Source organism: Etheostoma spectabile, chromosome 8, assembly GCF_008692095.1.
Source record: "Etheostoma spectabile isolate EspeVRDwgs_2016 chromosome 8, UIUC_Espe_1.0, whole genome shotgun sequence".
Taxonomy (NCBI): domain Eukaryota; kingdom Metazoa; phylum Chordata; class Actinopteri; order Perciformes; family Percidae; genus Etheostoma; species Etheostoma spectabile.
Window position 1 is genome coordinate 20208011 of NC_045740.1, and position 17681 is coordinate 20225691.

Here is a 17681-nt window from a genome sequence, read left to right on the forward strand (position 1 = left end):
ATACTGTGAGTCATGAAGGTTGAGTGCAGACTCTACCAGGAATAGCGTCGAGGAGACGGATGACTACACAGCTGCAAGAAACATAAAGACACAGTCTTGGAGCTGAAGATTTCATGCTGACCTGATGAATCCTGACTGAAGTTGCCATGTGAAGATTTATTTCTTGGCCTAAAGACTTGAGAACAGAAGTGACTTGTGAACTGCCTGCCTCGTCTCAACTCATCACAAATGCCAGCTCTTCTGTAGACTTTTTAAAATGTAAGATTTTTAAGAAATTTAAGAGATAAAAAGAGGAGTTAGCAGAAATGACTTAACGCCTACCCTAACACTAATCCAGACATATGAATTAAAAATGTTTAAAAGGAAAATATTATTTTCTTTGTATGGGAGACTAAAAAGAATTTCTAATTAAAGGGACGAAAAGCGATTAGAGACTAACTAATAAGTAAGTACAGGGCATACAATTACTTTATGACTACAAGACTGCTCTTCAAGTGCTCTCAATCTACCTTGTTTACAGTGTGATTAAAACTTCACTGTATGCCGGATGAACACACTGCTCTTCCCACTCTGCAGTGGTGGCATCCTCCTCCTTCCGCCTCTTACTGTGTCCTGTCTGAGGTTGATCTGCCCAGAGACAGCACTAACAAGCCAGAACCATTGCTTAGGCAGCAATCCAGAGACATACAGTACACACACACACACACACACACAGATACAAGGAATGAGAAAGTGATGGCAAGCAGGGAAAGAGAGAGAGAAAGAGATGAGGAGGAGGCGGAGTGAAAGAGCTTGGTGAAGGGAAGATATATGGGGTGGGAGAGGACACTACAGAGTAAGGGAACACTTCTACTTTTAGAACCAAAACACGCTCTTTGCAGTCAATTTCTGCTTGGGCCCTGCAGACAGGAAAGATATGCGTACAGCTTCTCCTAAACATTAACGGAAAACCACGACCAGGACCACGTCATGTCAAGGAAATAGCACTTTTTTTCTCCTAATTTTCTATAAATTGAGGAGACAAGTAAATATGCCAAGAATAATGATAAAAAATTTTTTGTCTGTATTCAATTTTTGAAAATTATTTGGCAGCTATTTACAGAACATTACTGATTAATTGTTTAAGTCATTTTTTTTAGCGAAAATGACAAAAGTTAGAGTATATTGGGAGAATTTGCAGAAATTACCCTCTTTTGATTCAGGACTAGTGGTTGAGTAAAATAAACTATTTGAAAATGTCAACTTAGGTTCTCGTAAACTGTGAAAGGAGAAAATAATTAAAAATTAGTAGATTAATCATTAATGAAAATAATCGGCAAAGATTTCCACTGGAGGATGTTGGTCTGTTTCTCACTGTCATCATGGCCTTTTGTTATGTAATTTTATTGTGACTGAAAAAAATTCAAACATGTGTTTGTGTTGTGTGTGTGTGTGTGTGTGTGTGTACAGTGCTCTAGTCAGTTGTTCTCCACCAGCTGCGACTTGGACTGAGGGCAGACAACCAGGACTTACAGAACATATGTGTCACCACGGAACATATGCAAACACATTATGAACACACTTGCAAATCTGGCTGGCTTTCACATACAATGGGATAAGCGAATCAAAGAAAAATACATGCATCAGACATAAAGCGACTGCTTTTACACATATGATGCAGCAGTCTATTGTCAGTTTTATAAATAAATACAGAATATATACAAATATCTTGCTAGACATGCACATTGAAAGTTTTTTTTGGGAATAATGAACACTGACGGGACAAAACAATATATTTTCTAATAATAGAAAAAAAAACATGGCAAGACTGATTTTTGGCTTTTTTTAGGAATAATCAACAGTTCCAGGCCACTCAGTCCCAGAAGCAATTGCATTTTCCATCTGCAGTTTCCCTTCCCTTTTACAATGCACCTGTCCCAGAGTACGACAGGGCTAGATGTGATGTTATTGTACTGGCAGGTTTGCACTCTGCCATTCAGTCTCATATTCATTAAAGTGCAACAGAAAGATAGGAAGCAGGGGGTGTTTCTTTCTGTGGAAGTAATACCACCTCAGGAAAATGTTCCCTCTTTCAGGCGAGAGCAAGGACAGACAGACGGACAGACATGAAGCAGAGAATACAATTGGTGCAGATGTTAACCGATGACATATCACAACAAAGAATACTGCTGTAATGGCAGCTGACATTTCTAGAGCTACAAAAATTAAAGTTTAACTAAACAGGATTTACAAATTATGCAAAAGCAAATAATGGACTATTAACGAAGAGGCCAAAAGCATTATACTGTATGTTAAGTTACTTCAATATCCTTTAAAAAAAAAAAGATCCAGCCACTGGTACAGTAAAGCAGGCACATCCACCCATCTGGTCTGTTGTATCCTAAACTTTAATAACGGAATATAAACGGCCGCTCTTAAAGCTTAGACTCTTTGCTTCTTGTCGTTTTGTCTGCTGGCATCAAAATACTTTCTTTTTATCATACTTTCCCCCTGATTCCCTCTCCTACACAGCCAAAATGTGTTTCTGCTTCTTTCTCTTCTCTGTCTCATCAAACTCTCCACATCGTCTGCCATACCACCCATCGTCCAACAGTAAAGTGTGAGATATCAGCTGGACAGTGCTCTGCTGCCGGCTGTCTACGGCTGTCTCTTTATCTTAACATGTGGCCGTGAGCTGCACAAAAATCATTCTGATTCTGCATGCAAGTCAAAACAAAAAGTCCAACTAGTCAAGCAGTGGAATAAAAGGGCACAAGGAAAAAAGTGGGTGATGTAAATATATAGTGAAAAAAATATGAGGTCCCCAAAACTGCTTTAAGCTCCAATAATTTAATACAAAGGCATTGTTTTGTTACAATCAGCTGACCAAACATGTGACTTCAATTAGTTTGATTAGGTCTAAAAAGCCTAATAGCCCCACTCATGACTCAATTAAGAGTCATTAACGCTTTCAAACAGGGTTTTAACAGAATTATACTCCTCAAAAGATGGCTGTTAAAATTCACTATTCATGACGTTGCAATTCACAAAAAAGAAAAAGAAAAGGAAAAGAAAAAACAATCAGTGGAAGGAACAGTTATATATATGTATACAAGCCTACCACAAACAATTAAAGAACATTACCCCACACCTTCATAAAACCTGCTGCAATATAGTGAATGCAGAAAAAGACCATTTCATAAAAACATTTTATCATAAGAATGGTTTGATAGCAACTGCCACATCTATAGTTGCCGTCTGGCATTGTAAGAAACGACACAATGGGTTGTGGACGTGCAGCGTTTTAACTAGGCGGTCTCTTAAGTTTGGGGCATGCGTAAAAAGAAGTTTGGGTTTGGTGCACCCATCTACTGTCCGGAGAAGTCTGGCCAGAAGTGGTCTTCATGGAAGAGTTGCAGCCAAAAAGCCTCCGACATGGCAACAAGGCCAAGCGACTCAACTATGCACGAAAACATTGGAACCGGGGTGCAGAAAAATGGCAGCAGGTGCTCTGGACTGACAAACTATGAAATATTTGGCTGTAGCAGAAGGCAGTTTGTTTGCCAAAGGGATCAAGAGCAATACAATAATGAGTGTCTGCCGGCAACAGTGAAGCATAGTGGAGGTTCCCTTGCAAGTTTGGGCTGCATTTCTGCAAATGGAGTTGGAGATTTGGTCAGGATTAATGGTTTCCTCAATGCTGAGAAATACAGGCAGATATTTATCAATCATGCAATATCATCAGGGAGGCGTATGATTTGCCCCAAATGTATTCTGCAGCAGGAAAACAACCCCAAGGAGAACTATATTCAGTGGAAAGAAGAACAAGAAGTCCTGGAAGTGATGGCATGGCCCCCACAGAGCCCTGATCTCAACATTATCGAGTGTGTCTGGCATTACTGTCCAGGAAGAGACAGAAGGATTTGAGGAAGCCTACACCGACAGAAGATCTGTGGTTAGTTCTCCAAGATGTTTGGAACAACCTACCAGCCGACTTCCTCTAACAACTGTGTTCAAGTGTCCCTAGAAGAATTGATGCTGTGTTGAAGGAAAGGGGTGGTCACACAAAATATTGATTTGATTTAGATTCCTCTTCTGTTCATTCACCGCATTTTGTTAATTGGCAAAAATAAACTATTAAGACTCCATTTTTGAAAGCATTCTTAGTTTACAGCATTTTTTCATATCTGCCTAAAACCTTTGCACAGTACTTTATATAATGAGCCAGAAATGCCCACAGATGGAGTTCAATGTTGCATCCCTGACTCTCTTAAAATGGGAATGAATTTTTTCCCTATATTTTGTATTTTGTCATGCAAAGAGTTTGGCAAAAATTGTATGTTTTTCATGCATAACCTTATATAATATATATATATATATATATATATATATATATATATATATATATTACAAAAGACAGTTTGAGGTAAATGTAAATTGCTCATATTTCAGCTGTTCATTTCCCCAATCAGCCACATGTAAGGTAGAGTCAATATAAGTCTTAACTGTTTAAGAGCAGGATTGAATTAGTTAATGCAGTTCAAATATGAAAAGATTAAGTTACTCTATTGCCTATTTCATGCCTCAAATGTTTTCAGGAACACACTTTAGCTTACTGTTTAGCTGTAAAATGAGAGACAGCTGCAGGTGGTTGGCCGGGCAACCGTGCGTGGTTTTGGCTCAACTGTTTTCAACATGGCGGCCGGGTACCAAACTTTCTTATTATACGGCTAAACAGTACACTAAAATATGTTTTCTGATAAGATTTGAGGCAATACAGTAACATAACCTTGATTCATATTTCAGTGCATTGTTTGACAGTTTGGCCGCAGTTCACAAGCAGTGTTAGACACTGTTAGAGACTCTTTGGCTCTGATTGGTTGTTTCCTTCAGGTGCGGGGGAAACATCCAAATGCCATTAAGAGCACAAGGAGGAGGCAGAGAAATACTCTATATTTTTTTCTACAAACTATCTGTCTCATCTACTACTTTCAGGATATAGGCTAAAAGAAAAAAGTATGCTTTTTACTTTCTCAAGCATTTTGTCATGATTGAGCAACTTCTAACTTACTGCCTGGTGTACGCATGGTTTGAGATGACACTGTATAAATAATGATGAGAATGAAAGTTGACAAAAGTTGGCAGCAAAGACAGAATTTCCGTCAAACACATACACACACACACACACGCACACGCACGCACGCACACACACAAAAAACTTTGCTTTCAGCTCCTTCTCTTGGCCCCTTGGCACTAGCATCTCCACAAGCAACCTTGGGCTCTGAGCCCTGTCAGCATCCGTCTCTTGTTACTCTATGCATGTATGCATTGAGTGACTGTTCATACACAGCCATGTATTATTCACACAGCACTTTTCTCCACTTTAAAACATTGGTATTTGGACTTTTAAAGTCTGTTACAGACAATTAATGCATCAACAGCACAGCATTTTTGGTACAGGAGTAAAAATGTGTGGGTGTGGGTGTAATCTAAAAACCTCCATCTTCACAGTACGTCTCAATGTCCTTTTTATCTTCGAGCCACTGCACATCCTGCAGTGGACAACTCTGAAGATCCAATTACTGAGAGAGAAAAAAACTAAATCTTGGCAAAACACCAAAAGGCTCAGTCAAGAGTAGAGAGTTTGCTTAAAGTAATGACTGTGTGTCAGGGAAGGAATCTTAAAACAATGAAACACAATGGTGTGTGTGTATGTGGACACCATGTATAGTACTGCTGCCAATGGATTCACTGCAGAGAAACAGCATCAATTATTCACTTTTTTATGATAACAGATTCAGAGGGTGAAACCTATATCATTATGAGAATAGACCGTTAAACGTCCACAGATTGAAGGATTTTCAACTAAATTAAATGCAAGTGATATTAAACATCATTCAGTATGTTTGGGGACCCTGGAGACCACATAACTGCTGGTTCCCAATCTCCACTCCACTGCGTGCATATGAACGCAACAAACAAGACATCATCACTCATGTTAGCGTGAGGTGAACACTACATATAAAACTAGGTGGACCCCCGCTGGGGCAATGCAGCTGGTCACACACACCTGCCCGCAGTGCGCTCGCGGGCCACAATGTCCATAAAAAAAAGCAACAGCAGCTCCTTCTCTTACCTCCTGCAATTGCTCCAACTCCTTCCTGAGAGTCTCCTGCTCGATCTCCAGGTCTGCATACCTCTGCTTCAGCGCCTGGTTCTCCTCCAGGACAACCAGACCGCACTCCGCAGCCCGGATTTTCTCCCGGTTCGCCTCGGCCAGTTCCTGGGCAAGCCGCTCCAACTCGGCCCGGTACTGATCCGCCGATTCCGCGCAAACTCCATCGGCGGCCATCGCCCTCTCTCTCTCTCTCTGTGTCTCTTGTCTGTCTCCCTGTCGCTCTGCGGTCCCCCCCCCCCTGTCTCTCCACCGCTCTGGACAGAGCCACAGAGGCGGGCGGAGGCTGAGAGATGCTGAATATCCGCCCTCCTCTCCTGAGAGAACCAGACAAGCAATGGAGACACGACTAAAAAAAATATACGAATGATTATATTTTTCTCTGCATTATTATTAATATCACCTGACAGCAGATAAATATCATTAAAATGTCCATACCAGCTGATAGAGGAAGCCCTGCGACTTAAAATCAGGTCAGTGGCTTCTGTGTGACACTCAGCAAAACAGAGAGCAGTGTTTCTGCTTATGGATGAGTGAAAGGGCGCCACCTGCTGTGAGAAATAACATTTACAGCTTTTTACAAGACCTGCATCAGTGCATGTACTGTCCTGCATGCTCTATTTACACTTAACAATACAGTGTTATGCACTGGTTATAGCTAAAAACATTACATAAGTTATAATAAATTATTTCTCAATGAAAGAACAAGTAACATGATTGGTTTAAATTTGCATGTCAATTTGCATATACATATATATATATATATATATATATATATATACATATATGATGTCAACTTTCCTTTTTTATACTTACAATTTAAATATATCATATTAAAGTTGACCTTTTTTTAAAAGCTAATCTTTGGCTATTGCTTGTTGGGTTGAGCAGCAGGCTCCTCTTCCGCAGCGCGTGGAGGAAGGTCTGGAAATGCAAGACCTAGTTGGTTGCAGTTCCAGTCATTCAACCAGCAAAAATTGTTTGAAAGTATATGGAATGAGAACAAACAATTGCAACCTACAATCTTATTTTAGTGGTATCTGATGTTAAATCATGGTCCTGAATACAGACAATGGCAAATATATATATATATATATATATATATGTATATATATATATATGTATATATATATGGCATGCCGTTTAGGAAATAATATATATATATATGAAGTTTATCCTCTGAATATATGGAATGAAAGTCTGAATATATGGAATGAACGTTGAATATATGGAATGAAAGTCTGAAATATTGGAATGAACGTTCTGAATATATGGAATGGAAGTCTGAATTATGGAATGAAAGTCTGAATATATGGAATGAAGTCTGAATATATGGAATGAAGTCTGAATATATGGAATGAAGTCTGAATATATGGAATGGAAGTCTGAATATATGGAATGAAAGTCTGAATATATTGAATGAAAGTCTGAATATATGGAATGAAAGTCTAAAATATGGAATAAAGTCTGAATATATGGAATGAAGTCTGAATATATGGAATGAAGTCTGAATATATGGAATGAATTCTGAATTAGGGAAATGAAAGTTGGAATACATTGACAGAAATGTCACCAAAGGGATCCCTTTTCTGAATTCATGGTTACAAAATGGCATCGGCTGAAATAGTCCAATACTTTTTGAACTGCAAAGGGGTTTTTTTTGCAACAACGGTCATACTCCAAACGACACAAACAGTTTGGAAATTTGGGTAGCGTCACCTTGAGGCATATTCCATTTATTGCGACATTCTTATGCTTATAAGCAATCCTGTTCAACAAAACGTTGCCGAAAGAACATTATGCTCATTCTTGAAGGAATTTTGAGTCTCTTTGGGAGATGTCGCCAGAAGTACACTTCAACTGGAAACAATGGTGTGGGCACTGGGATACGGTTACCAAATTTTGGCCCGTACATCTTTGCCAGGGTTTTAAAAATCTCTTCATTGCTCAAAATAGCTGACACTAGATTCCTAGCCGATTCACTCATAGCCCTCCATTTTGTTTCATCCTGATTAATCAGGCCACAACACAAGATGGCGCCAGCGCCGTAAAAGACGTCACTTTCATTCCAATATTCAGACTTTCATTCCATATATTCGACTTTCATTCCATATTTCAGACTTTCATTTCCCTATATTCAGACTTCATCCATATATTCAGACTTTCATTCCATATATTCAGACTTCATTCCATATATTCAGACTTTCATTCCATATATTCAGACTTCATTCCATATATTCAGACTTTCATTCAATATATTCAGACTTTCATTCAATTATTCAGACTTTCATTCCATATATTCAGACTTTCATTCCATATATTCAGACCCTTTATCCATATATTCAGACTTTCATTCCATATATTCAGACTTTCATTCCATATATTCAGACTTCAATTCCATATATTCAGACTTCCATTCCATATTTTCAGACTTCATTCCCGTATTCAGACTTCCATTCAATATATTCAGACTTTCATCCATATATTCAGATGGATAAACTTCATATATAATATTTTCCTAAACGGCATGCCATAATATAGTATATATATTTTATATATATATATATAATATATTTATTTTAAAAATATTCTACCACTTCCAGTCATGAAGAGCATTTTTACTGCATTTGTCCAAGGAAATGTTAATATTTTGGTTTGGGGGCCCGGGGATATGATTCAGATAAATGTCATATCTAGCTTCAGTTTGCCCCTTGTTTGATGGTCTCCACCAACTATTTGTGGAACCGTGCCCCAGCAGCTAGCAGAACAGTCGTTCGTACAGAAAACACGTTCAATAAAAGAAGATATGACCGGGGTGAAAAGTTCACTCGCTCTCAGAGGCTTGCTTAATGTAATCAGTTATGGTACTGTCAAGTGAGTTATGGCACTGATAGTGAAGGCGATGCTGCTTTATCTCATAATTGCTAATTATTTGAAAAATGGCCCAGATAACAGTTCTTGGAAAGAAGGAGATGTGAGCAGGTTCATGCCATTCTTGCCTTTTCACAGAACAATATCACTGTCACAAGCAAGTTTCACAGAAACAGGTAAAGTACAAGTGGTTACATCATCACAGGAAAAGTTGTATAATACATGTACAGTAGCCTGATTTGTAAATAAAGATCGATAAAGATATTCATATACACTTTCTGTACTTTTATTCATTCAAGCCACAATTATTAACTACAGCACCAACACACAGTGACTGGCAACACCTTCAGCTGGTATTTCCCCTTTGATCCAAGTCTACAATTTCTATAAATCCCCCCAGCTGACCTGCCAATAACCCTGATTTATCAGCCCAAATTAAGATAAGGACAGGCTGTCAAAAAGTCAAATGAATGAACATTTTATGGTGGCGCTGTAACTTATGTCAGACAAGGAAGTGTGGTGTCATGTGCAATAACACAGCCCAAACACTGCTCTCTGCCAAGAAGCAAGCCACAGCTCCGAGTGTCCTCAAACCTTGACATATAAGAATAAATCAGTACGGACCAATCACAAGGTCTTGCATGCATGAAAGTTAACTGCATTCAGTAACCAGCCAGGATATTCCTCATTTTAAAGGTCAACTTTATTGGTAAAGGAAATTTTTTTTTCAGTTGTTAACATTCATCGTATTTGTGTTGTAGTGTATTTGTATTCAAGTTGTCAACACATCTGATGAAAACTTATCAATTCAACTGTTGCATAAACATAGTTTAGATATTACAGTCTGCAGTATATCACCAGATACTCATGTGATTTAACACAATGGTGTCATCATTTGTACAGATGTTGCTATCTGTCTGTCCCCAGCGGGTCAAAATACAGAGTCCTGGGATCTGGGGAATGTGTGTTGGTCAGCAAGGTGGGTGTCGGAGCACATGTCGCTCTGAGGAACAGCCTTGATTGACGGGGTTTGGGTACGCAGCATGGCAGCCAGCACGCTGCCTGCAGCTGGGGCTTCTGGGAGAGCTGGGAGAGTACACACAGTACTTGTATGAGAAGTTATCTCCCAAAACAACAAAGGAATCACTGATCACTTAACCTGTGCCATATCGCATGACTCATTTTGATTAGATAACGCTTCAGCCAATTCTCCACTATGAAATCATGTTGTTGCTGTATCTTGTTTAAAACAAGATGTTCTTTTCTTTTTAAAGTGAACATATAATTACGAGACTACTGCTCGATCTTGTGGTGTAAGTGGTTATGTAATGATTAGTGCTGTTGTTGCCGTTTTAGATAGATGTATTCAATATTACTTTAATTTATTTTTTGTTTTAATTCGGTTTTTCAACACTGGAGGTTAGCTTGAGACTAAAAGAAACCATCAGCCCCAAAATACATATATCCACGTATGTAATGATATTTATCAACTGGCCCCATTCTTTAAAAATCCCTTCCTCCCTTCCCACATCCTGGATGGAACATGGATAACTCTCAAGACAAGTAAAAACAACTGAAAAAAATGCTAAAATATATTTGGCTGTATATACTGGTAGTATATAAAGTAAATTAAGTTAAAACATTTTTAAATTTTCTTTTTTTTATATAAATAAATTAATAAAAAAAAACAAATGAACCATCAGGTATTACATTACATTTAATTTGTTAACTGTTTTTTATTATTAACTTCCTTCCTCTTTTATTTTTTACTTTATTGTTGTCAGATCTTTTTTTATTTGTATTTAATTGTATACTTTTACATCATATTTTTTACTTTATTGCATCTTGTGTATAAAAGATGCAATACAATTGCGATGGGCAGATATGTGCATGTCAGATGTCAGATGTTACCTCATAATAAAGCAGCTGATGACTGGCTAGCTGGATGTCCTGGCTGGTCATCAGCTCTAGATCCTTCAGTGTTTCTGTCTTCCTCCATTTGGCTCTGCGGTTCTGAAACCAAATCTAAAGCACAAAACACACATGTGAAATAAATAATAAATAAATCTACCTAGAATCATACTTCTAACTTAACCATATACACTGGATGTAGTAAATACAGGACTATTTTGTTATGACTGTCCTCTGAGTACAAACATCATGAACGAAACATTTTTTAATCCACGCTTTTATTCTGTAATATGTCATTTATCATTTGGGAGGTAATGGATTATGTAAGCAGCAGTCCAAATACCATTGTTATTGTTGTTATTGATGGCTACTTAGTAGAATCAGTCTGTTGTTTAAGAACGTACAGTGAATTGTTAGTAACCCCAGTTTGACTTCTTGACTACTTGCTCAATGAGCAATGTCAGCAACAAATAAGTTGCAAAATAAAGGCTACGTTTGGTCATTGTTTGTTGAACTTTATTAAAAAAGGAAGACATAAAATGTTGGTTTGACAAGTAAAATGCCACATCATTACATATTTAATATACAGAACATTAAGGCGCACCAGGGGCTGTCGTTAGGAGCGGATCACTTGTTGTAGACGTGAAAGTAAGAAAAAAGTGTTGCACATTCTGGCTCCATATGCATTTCTCTAATTATGTGGAAGGCCTCAGGGCCGAAACGTCATCAAAATTAATAGCAAAATGCATATGGAGCTAGAGTGTGGGACACTTTTCGTTCTCTTTTTCTCTTCTCTTTCAATATTTCCTAATTAATAAACTGAATATAATGTAGCATTTAAACAAACCAATCATGACTGTTGCCATGGTGGTTCTTGGTGAAATCATACAAATATTAATGGACACCAGTGTGCATCCCCACTCATTTGTAATGACTGGCAAAGACAAAAAAAAAAAAAAAATGTAAGAAATACTGTCCACTCAAGTAGTTTATCACTACTGAAGAATGTGTCCTACCTGTATTCGGCCCTCGGTGAGGCGCAGGCGAGAGGCTAGCTGGTCTCTGCTGTTGACGTCTGGGTAGTGAGTCTGCTGGAAGACTTTCTCCAGCTCCTGCACCTGTAATGGTGTGAAAGTAACCCTCGTTTGTCTCTTCTTCCTCTGACCTGTGAACAAATAATCGTCACCTTCATCACCCTCATCAGCATCATTTAAACATGTTTTTAAATGTGTCTTCTTCTTTCGCTTTTGTAAATCAATACACTCACTCATGCAGTCTGTGGAGGCTTTTGGAGTCTCGTCAAGTAGTCTATTTTGTGGAGTTTCTATTGGCAGAGAGAACAAATACAAAAATGAACAGGAATACTTATCATGTTTTAATGGCAACCATGATGTAGCAAAAAAAAAAAAAAAAAAAAAAGATAAAAAAATAACGTATTACCTGCACATGAGAGCTGGTTCGTTGTCCTGGTGTTCTCCTTGATGACAGACCAGTCGCGATGAACTCTTTTCTCTTTTCTGACACATGTGGGCCTCCTTAGAATTTCTTCAATTGAATGGGATAATTTTTTGTGTGGCTGAGATTCCATTTCAGATTCACGTGGGATTCTTTCTCTGTATCTCTATCTCTATTTTACATTCCCAGCAGAATATTCCTTGCCATCAGCACCTTCGTCATCAGATATCTCCTTTTAGTAGCAATTCACAAGTGTCCAGGAGCTCAAAATATCCAACAACTCTCAGGCTAAGAAAACTGCTCTTCTTCTCTCTGGTATCTTTGTTGCACTCTACTCTCTGCAAGGCGAGGACAGTCAGGTTGTCCTCCCTCCTCTGTCAGCCTGTGATTGTCCTGCATCACATGGTCATTATCAGGGAGGAGCATGTGTGACTGCACACTTCTACGAAAAAGTTTTTTCTTCCTGCGTTCCTTAATAATTTTTTATTTAAGGCGTGCTCGTTGTAAATATATAAACTTGAAAATATTATCTGCCCTTATCAGTCTTTCACACACACCATTTAATAGAACTGAGTTGTTACATGTACTCTGAGGTTTAACAGTCTTCAATGTAACCAGCGTATAAAACTAATTATTGCATTGCCAAGCTCAAACTAAATCTCTGTGGTTCTTTAGTTCTATTAACACCTGCATACTAGTCATCTATAAAACATACAGTATCTACTATTGCTTCTCTTTCTTATCACCTGATTTGTTGGAAGGCTAATCTTTATCTCCTTGGCCTCGATATACCCTCTCACACTTCAGTTCACCTCACAGACTCCCTGGGAACGAGCTGTCAGCGACTCTCTGGGAGATCAAGTCTTATGTTTTTGGTATGTCTCCATCTAGTGGTGTTGGCTCATCAGTGCACTCATCTTTGATTTTAAGAAAGCACCTTTTGAGGTCTTCCTGTATGTCATATCAAAGGGTTGGCAGGGTTCACGCTGGCTCACTGGGACACATAACAGATCTGAGACATTGTTAATGTTAATAATTACAATTGTGCTTTCCCTGCTATGACAAGTCAAAATGTCTGCTGAAGGTCTATGGCGTGAATGTGTAAGGTATCTTTTTAAAAATATAACCCCAAATCAACCTGAGAACTACAAGGTCACTCGGAGAGCGCAGGACTCTGCTAAGGCCATGCTCTATGTTGCAATGCAATGAAAAATAATTTCTGTATCACCCCCGGGATTCAGATTTGCTCAAACATTGTATGGCTATTACTTGATGGTCCACCCTTACAGACAAAACCGAAAACCTAACCTTGGTGGGGGTAATAAAGGGTTTGTTTGAAGCTGATGACAAAAAAGGGATCTTTTGTTTTTAGGTTCAACATGGCAAGATATAAATGGACAGGACATTAACAAGCAATTAAAGCGTATGAATCAGAAAACACAACCTTAATGGCGTATTCGTATTTCTACTCTTGAAGCAACAGAGGCAGATTTGTCCTAAATTTTCATCCCTACAGGTCAAGTTTGACAAATGCTGGATCGGACATTTCCCAGAATGCAACCAATAACATCTTTTTGTTAGACCTTCCTTGCCTGCTGAATGTCCCTCTCTTTCAAACTTGGCCCCCAATAGTAACAGTCTATGGTCGTTCTACATGCTTTCTGTGAAAGTAAACCTGCCCAAGCCCAAAATGAAATAGCCCTGATGACATCATCAGGAACATTTTTCTCAAACTTCAGAAATGTATAGATAATAGATAGAAAAAAGCAACATGTACTGAAGGTGGTGCTGTTCTCTGCCTCTCCAGGAACTTTTATTCACAAAATATTGTGGTCTGTAATTATGTCATCTAACGTGTCTGGAGTCATGGGTGGAGACGTTACCCATAGAGTATGGTGAAAAAAGGTTAAAGTGTCCATATTATGAAAAAAAAATCCCTTTTTCTGGGATTTGGAGTGTTATTATGTGTCTCTGGTGCTTCCACATGCATACAAACTTGGGAAAAAAACTTTCCATGCTATTTTGAGTTAAATATGGTTTCTGAATGTCCTCTGCCTTCAAAATCTCCACGGCTTTCTACGCAACTAGCCAAGACAAGGTCGGTAACCTGTAGCATGTTAGCATGCTAGCTCGTTTTCAATGGCAAAACACTGCTAAAACACACACTAGTTCACCATAATCTCCAAAAGAACTACTTCCATGTCCCTGTTCTGCAGGTATTCCACAAGTGCGCCCTCATTTACAAGAAGTCTCCCAGCTAATCCCGCCTTGTAGTGACCAAATTTGGAGAAAGAGTTATCTAGCTGATATGATCTTACCTTATCTTACATGTGCAACTCCCAACAAAGATAGTATAGAAGTGAGAAATCTCACTCTGTTGCTAAAACAAGTTAGATGTCTCACTCTGTAGCTAAAATAGAGACCTAAACACACAGGATCTGCAGCAAAAATGAAACCATATAAACCTATTCTGGGACAACATCAAAAAACAATTATGAACCTGAAAATGAGCATAATGTGGGCGCTTTAAGCTTTTTGTCACGGATGAATGAGAAACAAAGGTTAAGCTCATTGTATGTGCTTATTTGAAAGCTGCACTCTTTGTCACGGGATGCAGACCCTGGATCAGAAACCACATTGTGAGAGCCCAAAATATTTGGACTTAGGCAGTTTTCATCCAAATAACTACATTGTTTTGTTGTTATTTATTTATTTTTGGGGCTTATTCAGTGATACAAAATTATTTATATCACTGACCTGGTCCTGATCACAGAACCGTCTGATAGAATATAGGATCATCTTTTAATAGATGAGAAGAGAGTTGAATACCCATGACAGGAATACAATAGCAAACTCCATCAGCTGATCAGTGAGAAACTAAACTATACCTCTAAGATCAGACTGATTCTTTTTGCTGTCCAGATTCATTATGGTCTATTCCGGGATTGCTCTGTTGCCGCCGGATCACACTCTTTTCAGACGGATGTCCGTTACCTTCCGCTTTCTTTGTGTTGGGTTTATGAGGACTAGGGTCAACTGCTTCTCATATTTCTGCAGGGTAAATCCAGACAGCAAGGTAGACTATCTGTCTAATCTGAGTTTTCTGTTACACTGCTAAAACAACTTTTGAGTGTACACATATTCCACCAAAACAAGTTCCCTCCCGAGGCTATTTTGAGGCTCAGCGCCACCCAAGACGATTCTGATTGTGTGATTGGTTTAAAGAAATGGCAAAAAAAACAGAGCACCTTTGTCTCCCATTCTGGAATGCTGTGTGACCTAGCCAGACCCTCCTCTGCAGCGCTGTGGAGGAAAGTCCGGCAAAGCCAGACTAGATTCATCATAAAATCTTCATTATAAAAACCCAAGACGATTTGCTCAGTAATACTATAGCAGAATCTCATATTGTCTAGTCCAAAGCAAGCAATGTATCATTTAACAATAAGGGTGTGAGAAGTTCACTTTGAATTTTACATTTGGACTTTTAATTTCAACACATGCAACTAATTTTTCAGTAAATAATCCTCTTTCCACTCAGCGATTGATTGCATGCAGCCCAATCTCCCAGTTTGATTATGGGAAAGTCTCTCAGACACATTTAAAAAGCACTGTCTCTGTGGCTTAATGTGATCATGTGGTTGGCCTCTAAGTTACAGCTTGACCCAAATCTCAGATGTGACTAATGTGTTAGTAATAGGTTCGATCCTGACAGTAAGAAACAAAAAAAAGTTGCTTTTTTCTTCTCTAAATTGGCTATATGGTGAATGGACACACTCACACAGATTATTTATTTTAGGGTAGTAAGAGCTGTAATAAGTAAGCTTTAATGAGCAGATGACAACAGTGGCTTAGGTGCTTATTACTCCCAGTTTAACCACTGGTTATAAAGCTAAAATACATTTAATACCATGGCTCACATTACTCATACACATGCATAATATGAGTCTGACTTAACTCAGCCCTCATAGAGGGATTTAAAAGAATACTACCACCAATCCAAGGCCCTCCACCTGGCATGTGATAGATCCTTATACCGTATCCTGCATGCAGTCACATGCGCACAGGGCATGAGACCTCATGATATCCTGGTGCTGCTTCTCTCTTTGCTTTCCATGTGAGCTCAATTTCCTTCAACTATTCTATTTGGTGCATTTTTTCATGCTCCCATTCCTTAATTTTGAACAGCCATAACAGTATTCTGTAACAGCTTTTTAAAAATCTACACAGGCTCTATTTAAACCTAATGTTACAGATTATTATCAGTTTGTGTTTCCTAATGTACACTACACAGTTCTCTGCTGGTTCTTTGCTAGTTATTTGTTAGAATATTAGCTGTGGGGCTTGCAATGGGTTGGCTGTACGCTGGTATCTTGACGACTATTAGCTGTGTTACCATTAAATTGTGTACAGAGTCTAGTGATGAGTGAAATACCTCAACAACAGTTATATAGATCGCCAGGTAACATTTCACATTTATCTTTTTATCAAGCACCACCATCAGGTCTAAATTCTGAATTCTAGCCGGTAGGCTACTCTGGATCATGACTAAACCTAAATCTTCAACAGCCTCAGCCGCACTTTGTTTTAAGTGCTTGTTAACAAATATTAGCATGCTCATACAATACAGTGAGATGGTACACATGGTAAATATTAGACCTGCTTTACATTGTTGTATTTTTTAGCTATTTATAGCACGTAAACATTGACATTGTGAGCAAGTTAACATGCTGATGTTTGCATTTAGCAGTGGACTCTAGTCTTGTTTTAGACAAATGCAAATAAGACCTCATCAGTCTTAATAGGTTTGTATGGCACGATTTACTGCAAAAATGATTTTGCTAAAAGTTTGCATGTTGTTCTAATTTATAATACAAATTCTGCTATTATTGAAAGTATGTGCAGTAAAAAACTAACAGAAGTTGTAAATGTGCTGTATGTATATAGCATTTTTCTAGTCTTAACGACTACTCAAAGCACTTTTACATCATACAGGAGACATTCACCATTCAAACATCTTCATACACTGTGGCCGGGGCTGCCGTACAAGGTGCCACCTGCTCATCAGATACACACTCACACACATTCACACTCTGATGCACAGCACCGAGGGCAACTCGCGGTTCAGTGTCTTGCCCAAGGACACTATAACGTAGGACTGCAGGGCCAGGGATCGATCCACCAACCTTCCGATTGGCAGGCAACCGCTCTACCACTGAGCCAAAGCGAACGCCTCCACCAGGTGATTCCATTTAGGAAGAGAGGATTGATAAAATTAGGTCTTCCTAAAAGA

General features: G+C 38.6%; 2 protein-coding genes across 7 annotated transcripts in view; both read right to left on the reverse strand.

Annotated features, from left to right (window-relative positions):
• bicd1a (bicaudal D homolog 1a) overlaps nt 1-6626 on the reverse strand; it is a 36937-nt gene extending 30311 nt beyond the window's left edge. For 3 of the 6 annotated variants that reach the window (XM_032523866.1, XM_032523867.1, XM_032523865.1), the window contains exon 1: nt 6116-6624. In XM_032523866.1, coding sequence (XP_032379757.1) covers nt 6116-6331 — 216 coding nt within the window. In that variant the 5' untranslated portion in view covers nt 6332-6624. Of the gene's footprint in view, nt 1-6115 lie in introns of all 6 variants that reach the window. The other 3 variants (XM_032523868.1, XM_032523862.1, XM_032523863.1) reach the window with 3 other exon arrangements.
• A 3176-nt stretch (nt 6627-9802) lies between these two features.
• On the reverse strand, nt 9803-13189 carry LOC116694261 (intestine-specific homeobox). Its single transcript, XM_032523870.1, has 5 exons — nt 12377-13189; nt 12204-12260; nt 11953-12101; nt 10937-11050; nt 9803-10111 (listed from the first exon to the last, which is right to left on the reverse strand). The coding sequence occupies exons 1-5, from the start codon at nt 12522-12524 to the stop codon at nt 9935-9937; spliced, it is 645 nt and encodes a 214-aa protein (XP_032379761.1). The 5' UTR covers nt 12525-13189; the 3' UTR covers nt 9803-9934.
• Nucleotides 13190-17681: the final 4492 nt, after the last annotated feature.